The 16,309-nt window shown below is 44.7% G+C and overlaps 1 protein-coding gene across 1 annotated transcript in view; it reads right to left on the bottom strand.

The window, feature by feature from the left end:
* Nucleotides 1-392: 392 nt before the first annotated feature.
* LOC121930857 (kielin cysteine rich BMP regulator) overlaps nucleotides 393-16,309 on the bottom strand; it is an 86,936-nt gene continuing 71,019 nt past the window's right edge. Inside the window, exons 39-49 of the mRNA XM_042467793.1 lie at nucleotides 16,133-16,215; nucleotides 14,938-15,037; nucleotides 14,470-14,558; nucleotides 12,965-13,067; nucleotides 10,008-10,150; nucleotides 8,029-8,201; nucleotides 6,238-6,349; nucleotides 5,354-5,455; nucleotides 4,039-4,203; nucleotides 2,405-2,714; nucleotides 393-981 (exon numbers count right to left, since the gene is read on the bottom strand). Of these exons, the coding sequence (XP_042323727.1) occupies nucleotides 764-981; nucleotides 2,405-2,714; nucleotides 4,039-4,203; nucleotides 5,354-5,455; nucleotides 6,238-6,349; nucleotides 8,029-8,201; nucleotides 10,008-10,150; nucleotides 12,965-13,067; nucleotides 14,470-14,558; nucleotides 14,938-15,037; nucleotides 16,133-16,215 (1,598 nt within the window). The 3' untranslated portion in view covers nucleotides 393-763. The remainder of the gene's footprint in view (nucleotides 982-2,404; nucleotides 2,715-4,038; nucleotides 4,204-5,353; nucleotides 5,456-6,237; nucleotides 6,350-8,028; nucleotides 8,202-10,007; nucleotides 10,151-12,964; nucleotides 13,068-14,469; nucleotides 14,559-14,937; nucleotides 15,038-16,132; nucleotides 16,216-16,309) is intronic.

Genomic DNA, 16,309 nt, shown 5'->3' with positions numbered 1-16,309 from the left:
ATGTGTTTCGAATACATCTGTGTAATCGACACCATCTTTATTTGCAGTACTCTGTGCAACAGAGATGTGCAGAGATGTGGTTCCGATAAAAAAACAGTGTGGACGACAAAAACTGGAATGTGTTAGTGAGATTATTCACATAGGTCCAAAAGACACTGCAGAAATAATCCAATCTGAGACCACTTTAACTGCCCTGGCTCAGGGCTAGGGAATGCTGGGAATTGTAGTTTGTGGTGGCACCAGAGCTCTCTGACAGAGAAGGCTAAATTTCTCACAATACTGCAGTTTCCAGAATTGCATAGCATTGAACCAGGGCAGTTAAAGTGGTCTCAAACTGGATTATTTCTGCAGTGTGTTTTGGAACATAATTGCCCCCCCCCCCCCCAAAAAACCCCCCCCCAACCCAATGTCTGAATAACCACTTTGTTGACATTTTGGCAAACCACTTCCAACTTTTCTTTTCAATCATAAGGATTAAGTTTCATGTCTTTCCTCCTCATTCGATGAATGCTGAAATACATAGGCTGTCCTGTTCCACACCACAATGGCTGGTTTTTGCCTTTGCATTGACATATCACTGATTTCCTTTCAGAGGAAGCGTCTGCCAGGGTGCTCCTCTTTCACCCGGATCATAAGAAAATGATAATCTTCCTTAATGTCCGGAAAAGACCCTCACCTCTAAAGTCTCAGCCTTCCGGAAGTGGTCAGGGATGATATGCAATGGGAAGAGGGGACCCTGGTGACAGTCTTGTTCAGGGCTGACTCAGAGCTTGCCATAGATGATACGAGGACAGGCCTCCGGCAAGATGCAGTGAGCCTCGTGTTCCACCAGTCCGGCTGGGCACTGGCACCCTGGCACACAGGGCTTGAAGCAGTGCGACTCCAGGATGCCCAGCGGCACGGCGTGGTTGAAGCAGGTCTTTGGGCAGGGGGGCCCACATTCGTCAAATATGTAACCTCGGTCCTGGGGACAACCCACCGCTGGGAGGAGACAAAAAAAGATACAAGGCAAGCTGATGAGTAATAATAATAATAATAATAATAATAATAATAATAATAATAATAATAATTTATAGCCCATGTCTCCCTGAAGGATCGAGGTGGGTAACAATAAAAAAAAATCATAATGATATTAAACCTAATTCCCTAACCCCAATTAAAAAACAAAGCATCATAAAATACTATTAGTTTACTAAAATCAATCTAAAATGTAGGCACAGAATCATAGAATCATGCAGCTGGAAGTCGAACAGCCCTCACTGTCAGGACCTTCCTCCTAATGGAATATCTTTTCCTGTAGCTTGCATCCATTGCTCCAGGTCCTATTCTCTGGAGCAGCAGAAAACAAGCTTGCTCCCTTCTCAACATGACATCCCTTCAAATATTTAAACAGGGCTATCATCATCTCCTCTTACTTAATAGAAGATCCAGCCTGTGGGGTTCTGATGGGTCCAGAAACAAAACTTGTGCCCCTAAGGACCTGTGGTGAGCCTTTCTGTATGAGCATTTTGGATAAGGGAGACTCAATCTATAACAGGGGTAGGCAACCCTTTTGAGCCGGGGGCCAGGTTGCTGGCCCTCAGACAACTGGGGGGCCGAAGCCAATAAATAAATAAATAAATAAATAAATAAATAAATAAATAAATTTTTAAAAAATAAATAAATAAATAAACCAGGACAAATGTAGGGCAAAATTTTCAAATGGAGGGCACTTTTTAAATAAAAAATGGAAGACACGTGAAAAAATTTGCTGATTTTTAAAAAAATGTTAAGATAAATGCATGTTTCTGGGGCTTCTATAGACAATTGCCCCACCATGCCCCTCGCGCGAGACACCAAAGGCCCCGGCGGCAGGACCGGGCTGGGGCCGGTCCCAAGGCCTCGCCGGGCCACATCCGGACCGTGGGCCGCAGGTTGCCTACCCCTGATCTATAATATAAACATATATTTTAAAATAATTGTATGGTGTTTAAGCCAGCATGGTTTGAGTGTTGGACTATGACTCTGGAGACCAGGGTTCAAATCCCTGGTGAGCCATGAAATGCACTGGGTGGCTTTCGGTAAGTTATACTCTCTCAGCCTCAGAGGATGGCAATGGCAAACCCCCTCTAAAGAAACTTGCCAAGAAAACCCCATGATAGGGTCAACCTAAGTCAGGAACGGCTTGAAGGCACACAACAACAAACAGTGAATGGTGTTTTTATGTATGTCACCTTCACTCCCATGTTGGCAGAATGGCAGGAAATCAATCAAATCATATCAATCAAATGGCTCAAAGCTGTCGCCACGCTTGACCGGAGAGAAAGGGTTGATAAAAACACCTCAATGAAAAAGGAAAAAGGAACCCAAACAAACTGATTGACAGCTGATGGCATGTCTCTGTGGATGCCGCTCGCAGCCTCACCGCAAAGTGTGGGTGAACGCCACTGGAGCACCAGCCCGGCATGGCGGCATTCAGCAGCATAGGCCTCCAAGGCCTCACAGAGGCAGTCATCAATCCCGGCTGCTCCGCATGCGCAGAGGTCGTAGACGCAGGAGGCGAAGAAAGGCTCTGGAGGGACAGCGGAATGGCAGCGTTCGAAGGGCAGACCCTTGAGCACTTTGCAGCGGGCATTGGCCTCTTTGCGGGAACGGTAGCCTGATTCCTTGCAGGGGTCTACATCTGTCCCGTCAGCACAGCTGCTGCCTTGGCCTGTAGCATTGGTGGTGACCACCTAGACTCAAAGAAAGACAAGCCCCATTTGCACACACCCCTGTGTCTACAAACGCATATATTTGCACATATGTACAGGGATGTACACAGATCCACACAAATACATGGGAACAACATCTCCATGTAAGATCTCTCCTTCACAGGCATGCAAATCTTTGCTTATTTTATTCCTGCATGAAAAAAAAGGAAAAAGGATCCTTTCATCTGTTTTCTTCACTCTTCCCATGAATAAGAAGGTGTCCACACAATTTTCAAATACAGTTGGCCCTCCACACTTGTGGCTTTGACTTTTGTAGGTTTGATTAGTTGCAGTTTTGATTAACATGTTCTCTGTAGGAATCTCTAGGTCCTCCAGCACAACTCTGCCAGAAGTTGACCATAGATTTGTGCTAGAGAACATAGACGTTCCTAGAGAAATACTTCTCTAGGCATTTGTAGGTCCTCCAGCATGATTCTATGATCAACTTCTGGCAAATGTTGACCACAGAGTTACAATGGAGGAGCTGATGATTCCTAGAGAGTTGTTCTCGCAGGTAAAAGAATAGTGTTTTTTTTTACTTGCCATTTTCCCACATTCACAGGGGTCCTTCACCCCAAACCCCAGCAAATGTGGAGGGATCACTGTACTTTTTGAAAGCAGTATTTTTTATTCAGAAATCAGAATATATTGTGCAAAAATACTAGGAGCAGGGCATGGTGTAGGAAAAAAAGTTTGGCTATCAGTTAAGGACATACATACTTACACATGGAAGGTTAAAAACTCACCACTGCGCAACAGATATATTCTGTAGGTAGCAATGGAAATGCACAGCATGCTCATTTCTGCCTTGTCTTTGCAGATTGCGATTGTGCACTCAGCACTGTGTGTTGCAGTTGTGCACTGTGTATCGTCCACTGTGGTTTTGCTTTGTATATTGTACACTGTAATGCGCAATGGCACTCAGTCACTGACATGAGTTCTGCAATTTTACTATTCTGCATGGGGGTTGTGTAATACTTGCATGTCGTTGCATGTGGATATTTACACTATGCTGAGAGGAATGTTGGATTGCGGCCATTTTTAATGACCCAAAGATCTTTTCTGTATAGAAAAACCATGTGTAATTTTGTGCAAACAACATTTCCCTAATGAGATCCTGAAATACAAGGAATTTAGTGGCTGGTCAACCTTTCTTTGGTGGAGGGCCTTGGATACTAACCCTAAGTCTAACCTTTGTTTTTCACCAAACATGTGTACAATGTGTATGATGTGAATCTTGACAGCCCACATGTGAATTGTGTGTCAGAGTGTGACTCCTTTTATCTTATGTCACCACAGCTGTTACCTTCCAGCTGTTGCCAAAAGTTGCCTCTGACAGGGTCAAGTGGCCGGATCGGAGCCGCAGGTCATCTTGGGGGTAGTTGTTGAAGTTGCCACAGAGCCCACAAGTCTGGCCTTTGTAAGTGCCAGGCACACTGACTTCCAGATGGGAGCGACCATTCCAGAGAACCTAGACATGAAAGGAGACAGACAAAATGGCTTCCTGAGATTTCCCATGAACCGGAGTCAGGCAAAAGTGAGATTTGGGTGCCACTAAGTGCCAAAGACAGACATTGGGACACAGCCTTCTCCAACCTGGCACCCTCCACATAGGTTGGACTATATTTCCTGACACCCCTAGGAGGTGTCAGCCCATCTGGAGGGTGATGGACTGTGAAAGTGATGGGTTTCCTCCCTCATTTATTTCAATGAGTCTTGCAAGTATTCTTGGTGGATTGTGCCCCCTCTTATTTAGAGTTGTATGTGTTTGTGTGGGCAAATTTCTGTGTGTCTATTGGCCCTCCATTTTCATGGGGGATCCGTTACGGACCCACCTCCCAAAACGGAGGGTCATGCATATTCAAGCTCCATAGACTTGAATGGGGTGCGCTTCCCAGGCGCACACTCCATTGAAAATAGTGGAGGTCGTCCTTCTGCGGATTTTCGAGTTTGCGGATCTCAGATTTGCGAGTTAGGAGGGGGCGACTGTATAATACAAATACCCTGACCACAAAATGGTTTTGAACATTGTTTTCAGCTGTGAGACAGAAATCCAGGAAGAAGTGTGAATTTTCCACCTTGGAGAAAACCTTAATAAGGAAGGGAAGAGAGAAAGTACCTCTTTTGGTACAGCCCTGAGTTTCCAGGGTGTTTTATTTTGGACTAGAGCTCTGAGGTGGCAGAAGATGTGGCCCAAACCTTTCCAAGTTCAGCTCCAAAGACCCTGCCAGACCCCTTCTCCTGCTTTCCTCCCTTTCCTCCCCACAGACCCTCCGGCAGAAGAACTTTGTCATATTTGCTGCCGTGGCTTTCCTTGGGAGATTTCCCCAAAGATCCCTCATTCCCCAAAGCCTAGTGCAGGTGTGGGGGGAATGTGGCCCATCGGTTCTGGAGCACACTTTGGCAGCCCTGTTGCTCTCCTGATGTCATTGTTTTGGTCAAGAAATGGCTGAAAAAGCCAGGTGTGCCTGGGTAATGCTGGGGAGGGTCAGGTGGGGTCAGGAGGGAATTGGCCCTAGACCCCCCACTCATGCAGTTTCCCAGCCCTGGGCTCCAGCAACAGCCCCATGGCTCCCCTTGAGACCCCACATCAGCAGCCCGCTGCAGCCTCCCAACTGCACCTTTAGTCCAAGGTTGGTGTTCAACAGGAGGGTGCTGGCCTTGAGCTCGATGTACAGGTGAGGTTCCTTCAGGAAGGGGAGAGTCACTGTCTGAGAGTCAACCTGGAGAAGGATGAGAAGAGTTGCCTGAGGTTGCCCTACATCTTTGGTACCAGGAACCAGCTCCCACCAGACCTTCTTTCTTTGTAGGTTTTTAAGCAGAGGATGGATGGCCATCTCTTGGGATTGCATTAGTTGTGTATTCCTGTATGGCAAGCAGTTGGATTGCATGACCCTTGTGGTCCCTTCCAACTCTAAGTTTTGAAGGATCTTGACAGTCTGGAACATGTTCAGAAGTAAGCAACCAAGATGGTCAAAGTACTAGAAACCAAGCCTTCTGACGAACAATTTAAGGAGCTGAAGGTTGATAGGTAGCAAGATAGTTGTGTTTAAATATCTGAAGTGATATCATATTGAGGATGGAGCAAGCTTGTTTTCTGCTTTTGGATTCAAACAATATAAGAAGAGATTCGTTCTAAACATTAGGAAGAACTAATGTTGGACAATGGAATGGACTGCTCAGGAAGGTGGTGGAACCTCTTTCTTTGGGGATCTGTCAACAGGTTTTATGGCCATCTCTAAGGAGTGTTTTAGTTGTGTATTCCCCCATGGTAGGAGATTGGACTGGGTGGCTGTTGTGGTGTCTTCCAACTATACGTTTTATGATAAGAGAACCCAATGGAGATTGCTGGGAGGGAAGTGGGAGAGAACAGGCAAAGGGATGAGGAACTTGGACGCTTCCCATTCTCTCAGTTAAATTTATCTCTGGGACCCAATCCGAAGCTTCATATGTGGAGATCTCTCAGGCAGGAGCTGCCAGTCACAACCCTCTTCCCTCTCCTTACCATGACAACACGATCCTGGAGCAGCCGCACGGTGGTGTCACCAACCAACACGGTCACCTCCTTGGTCCAGGAGACTCCCTGACGCCCGCGGTCCTCATTGGTCACATGAATGCTATTGGGGGCGAAGGGGAAATCCCAGAGTCAGTGTGGGCACACTAGATTGCAGGATAGGGGGGAAACTAAGCCTCCTTTGCCAAGGGCATGAAAGGAACCCAGAAGTCTTGAATCTCTGGGCCTTTTCCAGTGCTCTGACACATGGGACCACATGCCCCCAAAGTGAAGGAGACAGAAGGGACACTCATATAACATGGGCACCTTCTGAGCATGTATAGGAATGCACTGGGGTTTGGAATGGCTGCTGGTGTTGCGTTCAGGTTAATTTCATCCTTTGCATGGCATGCTGCAAAATTCAATCCACCTCAGTGCATCCCAAAGATCATTTCAACACCCCGTATTGTTCTTCTTGTTTGCCTATTTAGGGACATTCCCCTGTATCCACTGTGTGACCCAAGGGAAGGGAAATTGTCTGGTCCAACAGACTAAAGCATTGTCTGCACTGGCCAGGATACTCTTTGGACAGCCTGGACTATCCTGGCCCAGGAGTTCCCCCAACATCTCCCTGTTATTTGACCCTCTGTTCCTACACCAGGCTGAATGTTTGCAGGAGCCCTTGTGGCACAGCAGTTAAAGCTGGTACTGCAGCCACGGCATTGTAATTTCGATCCTAGAGAATGGCTCCAAGGTCAACTCAGACTTCCATCTTTTTGTAGCTCAGTAAAATGAATACCCAGCTTATTGGGGGCAATTGGCTTACACATTGTAAACCACTTAGGGAGTGCTAGTTCAGTGATAAGCAGTATAGAAATGTACTTGCTATTACTATGTATGTCCTGCTGAGTGATACCATTATTGTGATACCGTTATTGGGCCAACCAAAATGCACAATATACATGTTACAAGCTTTCAAAGCTCCAGTGGCTTCTTCATCCGGCAAAATGTTGCAAACCATACAAGAGGGGGAAAAAATTAAAGCTGTCAGTCATGGGCCGGAATTTCTTCCCTGATACGGTTTTAACACCTTGCATGATAAAGAAGCCAGTGGGAGTGTTGAAAGCTTGCAGCATGTCTATTGTGCATTTTGGTTGGCCCATTAAAGGCATCACTGTTTGGTGGATTTTTGATGTTCTGGATTTGCTATATGGCCAAAAGAGCTATGCCTAGATGTTAACAGAATAGGAGAGGCTGTAGCTGTTTGCTCCTAAGCCTCCTGGGAATTGCAATACTCTGTTCTTCTCTCCCCACTTTTGAGTTAAGTGAGTGCAAACTACTTTTCCATTTGCAACAGCTGAAGTAAGCCAAGGAGGAAAGTGGAAGGAGGAGACAGAAACTAGGACATTTTAAAAGCAGCTGAAAAGGTGGGATGATGCAGCTTTAATCGGAACTGTCCCTACGAAATTGAGAAAGTTGGAGAGTATGCTTGTGTGATGGATAATCTCGGCCATTACATCTCCCTTCATACCATCTTGAATTCCTTTGCTTCAAAAGGGGTCACAGGCTCCTTCCTCTTGACACAATCCTGACTCAGTCTCCTTTCTTACAGCCAGGGACAGGACTGACAGACTGACAATCTGAATCTCCTTTTCTCCTACTGAGCCCAATTTTCCTTCCAGTAAAGAGAACATAATTTCCCACCCCAACACAGCAGAAATCTGTCATACTACCTGTGGTTTCCTCCTTGGGTTGATCCAGTCCACCTAATAAGTAGGAGTGGGCCGGAAAGAGGGGTCTCACCTGAAGTCTCCCCCGTCACAGTCTTGGACCATGACGTAGGTGCAGCTGCCCTGGAAGTGAACCATCCTTCCGTCAAAGGTGCGGTAATGAGGGTCACCAAAGGCCACGCAGGTGGCAGGACGGGGGACACAGTGCGGACAACACATGCCAGGGAGCAAGGCAGGCGTCTCATCCTGCCAAGCAAGGGAAAGGATATCAAGACTATGTGACTCCCTTTTCAATTATTATTATTATTATTATTATTATTATTATTATTACACACATACACACACACTATTGTATATTATATTATATTATATTGGTGTAGTGGTTTGAGTGCTGCAGTATGATCCTGGAGCCCAGGGTTTGATTGCTAGTCAACCATTCCTGCTCGCCACTGGGCACACTCTCTCAGCCTTCTCAAGGGAAGGCAATGGCAAACCTCCTCTGAACTAATTTTGCCAAGAAAACTCCATGATAGGATCACTTTAGGATCCCCATAAGTCAGAAACGACTTGGAGGCACACAACAACAACAAATAATTTATCGAAACTATGTTTTATGTTTTAAGTGTTTTTAGCTGTCTTTAATCTTGTTCTTAATAATACTGATGTTTAATTTCTTTTTAATGTTGGTAAATTTAATTTGGTAAATTTCTCTGAAGATGCCAGCCACAAATGCTGGCGAAACGTCAGGAAGAAACTCTTCTAGAACATGGCCACAGCCCGAAAAACCCACAAAAAACTTGGGTAAATTAATATTTTAGCTGGACCTTTTAAAAATTATTGTAATTTGCCTTGAATCCCAATTTGGGAGAAAGGCAGCATATGGATTCAGTTTATATATTTATAAATATACATATAAACTGAATCTATATGCTGCCTTTCTCCCAAAATGGGATTCAAGGCAGCTTACAATAATGAATGTAATTACATATTCATATTCATTGTACAGGCTTATAATAATCATCATAATTTTTATTTCATATCCTGCCTCTTTCCCAGTATTGGGATTCAAGGCAACCCACAGAACATTAAAACCAAAAACATGCAATAACGTTTGCAAAATATGCATAAAAGGTAAAGGTATTCCCCATTTACAAGGTTGTCAAGTCATGTCCCACCGTAGGGAACGGTGTTCAATTCCATTACTAAGCCAAGGAGCCAGCGGTTGTTCAAAGACAACTCCAGTGGCCATGTGCCAAGCATGACTGCACCAAACGCGCTTACCTTCCTACCAAAGTGGTACCTATCTATCTACTTGCAATTGCATGCTTTTGAACTGTTAGGTTGGCAGCAGCTGGGACTAGTGACGGGAGCTTACTCCATCATGCGACACTTGGATTCTCGAACTGCCAACCTTCCAATCTTTTAATTTTTATATGTAATATTTTAACTTGTAATTTATTGTCTTTTACCTGTAAGCCGCCTTGATCACATTGTGGAAAGGCGGGGTATAAATAAAGATTATTATTATTATTATTATTATTATTATTTAGATGTTCAGAACTGGTGTCTTAACCACTAAGCCACCCTTGCCAAAATTGTGCTGCCAAAACTGGTCCCTCTTTACAACTAAGCTTTTCCTGTTTTCACCAAGGCTTTCTGGGCTTCTTAAGTCCAAAGCACACGGCAGAAATAATCCAGTTTGAGACCGCTTTAACTGCCCTAGCTCAATGCTATGGAGTTCTGGGAACTATAGTTTTGTGAGACATTTAGCCTTCTCTGTCAGAGAGCTCTGGTGCCACTATGAACGACAATCCCCAGGATTATTTCTGCAGTGTATTTTGGCCCTTAAGCAAGTTCCCTTCCATTTCTCCAACTGCACCTTATTGCTTTTCAAGCAGTATATGTTTTTCCCTCTCCTGCACATTTTGTACCCAACTGCACAAAACAGTTTTTTAAAAAATACTATCTGCTGCAGTGGGGAAGAAAAATGCAGTGTTTCCTCAAGATGGGACACGCGTATCCTTCCTTCACACCCCCGACCCATTAACTCACGGCAGCACAGGTGGTCGGAGGGCAACGCTCGCTCCGGCAGTGAACCTCCCCGGACAGGCAGGTGCAGGTGGTACACTCATCCACTTGCCAGTGCTCATGGGACTGGAATGTCTGGCCCTGGTGAGAGCAGCTGCCACCTGGATCTGGGAAAAGGGTGGGACAGGAGGAGAGAGACCAGATGGGACAACATGAACTTCATTTACATTTGGCGTGCAAGGGAAGTTATTGGACTGCAGCTTCCAGCAGCCTGAGCCAACATGCCCAATGGAGAAGGACACTGGGAGTTACAATGCAGCCCCAGCTGTTCCCACCTCTACTCCAGGTCCACTTTTCCATTTCAATCTTGAGTTACAAATGCCTTCCATCACAACCCCACTCTCCTGAATCTGTTCTCCTGCTGGTTGTAGAGCATCCCCACTCCTGAGTTAAATTTTCCTTTGGTTTCTTGGATCAGGTGGAGGAGGTCTCTATTTTCATTTATTTATGTATTTACAGTCAGTCTTTCTTCTCCATGGATTCTTTTTATCCATGGAAGACAACAAGGATCCATGTATTTCATTTTTCTCCCAGAAAAGGACCCAAAGCAGCTCACAAAATAAAAACATTTAAAAAAAACTTTACAGTAAAAATTTAAGAAGAGTTCAAACAATATAACATTAACACTAAAACATATTAAAAAATTAATACGTAACTAAAACACACATCCCTCCCCCCCCATATAAAAGCAATCTGTCATGATTATTACCTAAATAATAACGTTTTGGCTTGCCCGCAAAAGGTTCGTCCTTTTGTTTTTCTTTTTTCAGGGTGGTTGCTGAAATGTCTATTTCTCTGCACTGACTGTTATACAGTGGGCCCTTGGTATCTGCTGAGGTTTGGTTCCAGAAGCTCCTGTGGATACCAAAGTCCATGGCTGCTCTGTCAAGTCCCATTTGCTACAATGGCATAGTAAAACAGCATAATCAAGGTTTGTAATTTGAAATGCATACTTTTTAAAATTATTTTTGTGCTGCAGATGGTTGAATCCATGGATAAAGAATCTGTGTATATTGAAGACTGACTGTGATATAAATAGTATAAATTCCCAAAAGCAAACCTTGATTTTGCCATTTTATATAAGGGACACCATTTCACTATGTCATATGTAATAGGACTTAAACATCCATGGATTTTGGTATCCACAGTGGATCCTGGACCCTAACCTCAGCAGATACCAAGGGCCCATTTGCTGCAACATTCATAAAGTATTTTCTTCTATTTAAAGGAGAATGTCTTGTTTTAAGCTAGTGGACACTTGCATCAAAAGAAGTATAGGGTCCAGATCTGTTCTGCTTTGGTCAGGCCTCACTGTGAATTCAAGAGGGGTATTGACAAGTTGGACCAAGGGTGATCAAGGGTGCATCTGCATTGCAGAAGTAATGCAGTTTAACACCATTTTAACTGCCATTGCCCCATCCTAGAGAATCCTGGGATTTGTAGTTTTGTGAGGCACCAACACTCTTTGGCAGAGAAGACTCAGTATCTCATAAAAGTACAAACCTCAGGATTCTGTAGGATGGATGTAGAGCTCTGAAAGTCATGACAAAATTCCATTCTTTCTACAGTGTAGCTGCACCCCATGCTACAGAAGGAATGGTTTGGATTTGGATTTGGAGGAATGATTTGGATTTCTGGGTCTATTTATCTTATAGAGGAGAAAAATGAGGCATGTGTGTGTGACATGAGAGTTGTCTATAAATATGTGAAGGATGTCATGTAAAAGATGGAGCCAGCATTTTCCACAGATTACAACCACGGATTCAAACTATTAGAAAAGAGATTCCATCTAAACATTAAGAAGAACTCTTTTACTGTAAGAGCTGTGTAACCTCAACATGCAAGTGCAATGTGAAATTGCAACATGCAAAGATGTGAACATGCTTTCTGTGCAATCCGTCTTCCACCACTATGAATACATCTGATGCACAATAGTTACTTTTCTAGGTTATATTCCCCCCTTCACAGCCATGACTGGCTGACTGTGACCAGCTTCTCACGTCAACATTTGATACCAAAATGTTTGTATGCAGAGTATATGCAATATCACTGAGTCACTATCTCTACACTAAAGATGCAACCTCCTACTTTGCCCCGTCCTGCGAGTCTACATCTCGCAGAATCATAGAATTGGAAGAGACCCCAAGAAGGGCCATCCAGTCCAACTGCCTGCCATTCAGGAACTCACAATCACAGCACCCCCGACAGATGGCAATCCAGCCTCTGCTTAAAGAGGAAGGAGACGTCACCAAAATCTCTAAGGGAGTTTGTTCCACTGTCGAACAGCCCTTACTGTCAGGAAGTTCCTCCTAATGTTGAGCTGGAACCTTTTTCCTGTAGCTTGCATCTGTTGCTCTGCATCCGAGTCTCTGGAGCAGCAGAAAACAAGCTTGCTCCATCTTCAATGTGCCATTCCTTCAAATGCTTAAACAGAGCTATCATATCACCCCTTAACCTTCTCTTCTCCAGGCTAAACATCCCTAGCTCCCTAAGTCATTCCTCATAGGGCCTCATGGTTTCCAGACCTTTCACCATTTTAGTCGCCCTCCTTTGGACACATGGCTCCAGTTTCTCAATGTCCTTTTTGAATTGTGGTGCTCAGAACTGGAAACAATTTTCCAGGTGGGGCCTGACCAGAGCAGAATAGAGTGGCACTATTACTTCCCTTGATCTAGACACTATACTTCTATTGATGCAGCCTAGAATTGCATTGGCCTTGTTAGCTGCCGCATCACACTGTTGACTCATGTTCAACTTGTGGTCTACTAGGATTCCTAGATCCCTTTCATACGTAGTCACCTTAAGTTAGGTGTTCCCCATTCGGAAATGATTTAGCTGTTATAGGTTGCAAGCCAAAACTTGCTAGATTGAATGAAAAGACAATGATTTCAGTTGTTCACCCACAGGATTCCTGTTCCTACCTTGGCACTTGGCACAACACTGCCCAGGCACCTGGACTTTCACCAGCCCATCCTGGCACACAATGGGCAAGCATTCCTCGATGTGGCACTCGATATGACCCAGCTGAGCATGAGAAAAAGAGGCACAGATTAGAACTGAGGGGAGAGGAGGGGTGCGTGAGGATATCACTATGCAGGAAAGGTTGTGTTTATTAGAGAATTTGAGTCAAAATATGGTTTTGGATGTTATGGATGGTAAGGTAAGAATCTGACAGGAAGGAGTGACAATATGAACTGCTGGGATGACTGATGGTTGGCTGAACATTTGAAGAGCATTTTAAAAAGGGCTATGAAGCATCAGAGAGTGAGAGGCACCCATAAAGAATATGAATCAAATAGGTTAGCGCATGGATACAAGGACACTGTTATACAGTAGTGGTATTATTATAGTGGTATAGTGGTACGTGCGGTAAAATCCATCTTCCACTCCTTCTGCACTTGTTTCTGCTCCTTCCGTTCCGTTCTGAGGACGGACCACGCAGGAACAGTGCGGTAAACTCTATTGTATTTCTCATCACCATGTACAGATCTGAGATCTGGACAGTAAAGAAAGACGATAAAAAGAAAATCAATTCATTTGAGATGTGGTGCTGGGGAAGAGTGCTGAGGATACCATGGGTGGCCAAAAAGAGGAAGAAAGGGGTCCTAGAGCAGATCAAGCCTAAACTCTCCTTGGAAGCCAAGATGATCAAATTGAGGCTGTCGTACTTTGGCCACATCATGAGAAGGGAGCATTCATTGAAAAAGGCAACAATGCTAGGAAAGGCGGAGGGAAGAAGAAAGAGAGGAAGGTGACATGCAAGATGGTGGCCCTCAGTGAGGTCATGGGCCTCAGTTTGCAAGACCAATGCAAAGCAGTGGAGGACAGGGGTCGTGGAGGTGTCTCATCCACAGAGTTGCCAGGAGTTGGGGTCAACTCAAGGGTAGTTAACAACAACAATAAGAGCATTCTACAAGTCCCTCCCTAAACTGCAAATCCCTGGATTCCACAGGAGGCAGCCATAGCAGGTAAAGTGGAATAATACCACTATTACAGTGTAGTATGATTTTGTCCAGAAATTATGTATTTGTTATTTATTTTATTTGTATACCACCTTTCTTCTAGACCCAAACTGCTTTCCAAATAATACAAATTTAAAAACCCCCTTAATAACAATATAAAAAACAATTAAAAATCCACACATTAAAAATATATGGCACAAACGGCTCCTGCACATTATTCTCCATGACACAAGGGGCCAACAAGCAGCCACAATAACAGAGATACCGTCCGTTGCACAATGTCAGTATTCAACAGGAGGGCAGTGTACTACAACCAATGTGTAACTATGGGAGTGAAGATTCGCACTACCTATGCCTGATGTAGGCAAAGACTTTCCCCAGTTGTTCAACCACTACAATACTCCCCTTGGCTCTGCACCATGGACTGGGGAAGATTCTCGACAGACAGCCCAACCAGGCCTTACATTGCATGAGCAGGAGACACAGCCGTCATCGCTGTCCTTCCAGGTTTCCCCGTCAGAAATGCGCCGTCCCTCAACTTCAATCACACACTCTGTAAAAGGAAGGATTGGGGAAAAGATACAAAAGGTTAGTCTCCTTTTCATGTCCACTGATGGTACATCTGCTTAAGAGAATTGTATCATGATGATGATAATAATAACAACAATTATATGATTACTATTACTACTTCTAGTATTATTATTGATAGATAGCTGCCCAGCATCACTCTGGTATGCCCAGGTAACAGGGGCAATTCAGGGCAGCTTTGGGACCCAAATACTCCAAGAGCAGCCTGGCATATTCTGGCCAGTGTAGACCTGGCCAGAGTTGTAAGGCCCGGGAAGTCTACTACTACGGCTACAAAACCCTGCATTTGGATACCCCATATGGTTAAATACATTCATTGAGAAAGGGAAGGAAGTGTACTTCACCATCACAAACTGGGCAGCAGGTGCCATGAGGGGTGAAGCGCTCTGCAGTGGGACAACTCAACAGTGGGCATCCTTGGTGGACACAAACCCAGGTCAGGTCCTGCATGGAGAAGAACAAGAGCCAAAATGGTATTTCACAGAAGTGGGAGGGTGCTTGGATACTATCCCATGACAGGTTCACAGTGGTGCTTCTCAATCTGTGGTCCTCCATAGGTTGCCTTGGACTTTAGCTCCTACAGTCCTCAGCCAGTTTGGCCAACAGTCAAGGATCCTGGCAGCTGAAATCTCAGACATCTAGTGGACCAAAGATGAAGAGCCACTGATTTAGAGGATGCGCGTCCAGTCCACAACTGAGATGAGGATAAGTTACTGTCTATCTTCAGTAAGAAAAACACAGCAACGGAGAATGTCTAACTCATATCTTGGCCACTGGTGGTCTTCACTCCTCGCTTTCCAGAAAGATGTTGGGGGCAAGATCAGCCTGTCTCTCTAGATGAAAGACTGGCTTGGACTAAAATGGAAATTGCAGAAACACACACACATGTCTAATTCAGTATGATCTAACTCCAGTTTTTGGACCCCTGCTGTCTCTGAAAGTTGCTGATTTCAGGATGAATAAGAACAGCCAGAATATCTTTCCTTCTTCCACTGCTAAAGGAAGAGAAGGAAAGTGAAGGAAAATTGACATTATTTCAATGATTTGGGGGTGCAACAGGGGTGCAAAGAAAAGGTACAAGGCTCCATGTTGCCTACACACCCCAACTTAAGTTGCAGAGGATAAACTTTTCTGTCCTCATTCAGGCTGGACCAGAGGAGACCCAAAGGGTTGCCAGACTAAAAACTGGAAAGGGCTCCTGGACCTTTAATTCTTGTCCGAAGGAGGGAATATCAGGAGGTCTTGCTTGTTACCTTGCTGTATGAGATGCAACAACAACTAAACGTTCAGGAGCCCTCTCCCGCTTTCACGCTGGAGACCCTAGGCATGTCTGAGTCTCCAGTGGTCCCCAAACTTTGGTCTTCCAGATGTTTGGGACTTCAGCTCCCAGAATTCCTAACTGTTGGCCAAGCTGGCTGGGGCTTCTGGGAACTGAAGTTCAAAACATTTGGAGGTCCAAAGTTTGGGTATCACAAGGGAATCACTCTTGTGTGCACCCAATCCCTTGTTGCCCCAGTGTGCCTTCGAGGGCAGACTCACCTTGCATTGGCAACTGTAGCAGGGCTCATCCGTCGCCAGCACTTCGTTGCCCACCAGGCTGGCTGTACAGTTGCTCAGGGCTTCTGCAAAAATGTACAAGCAGCAGAAATAACCGACAGATAGAATGATAAACATTTATACAACACTTTGTTGAAAGCTTCACAACAACCTATAAAT

This window comes from Sceloporus undulatus, chromosome 5 (assembly GCF_019175285.1).
Source record: "Sceloporus undulatus isolate JIND9_A2432 ecotype Alabama chromosome 5, SceUnd_v1.1, whole genome shotgun sequence".
Taxonomy (NCBI): domain Eukaryota; kingdom Metazoa; phylum Chordata; class Lepidosauria; order Squamata; family Phrynosomatidae; genus Sceloporus; species Sceloporus undulatus.
The sequence above is the reverse complement of the archived record's forward strand: the minus strand, read 5'-3'. Positions and strand labels throughout refer to the sequence as shown.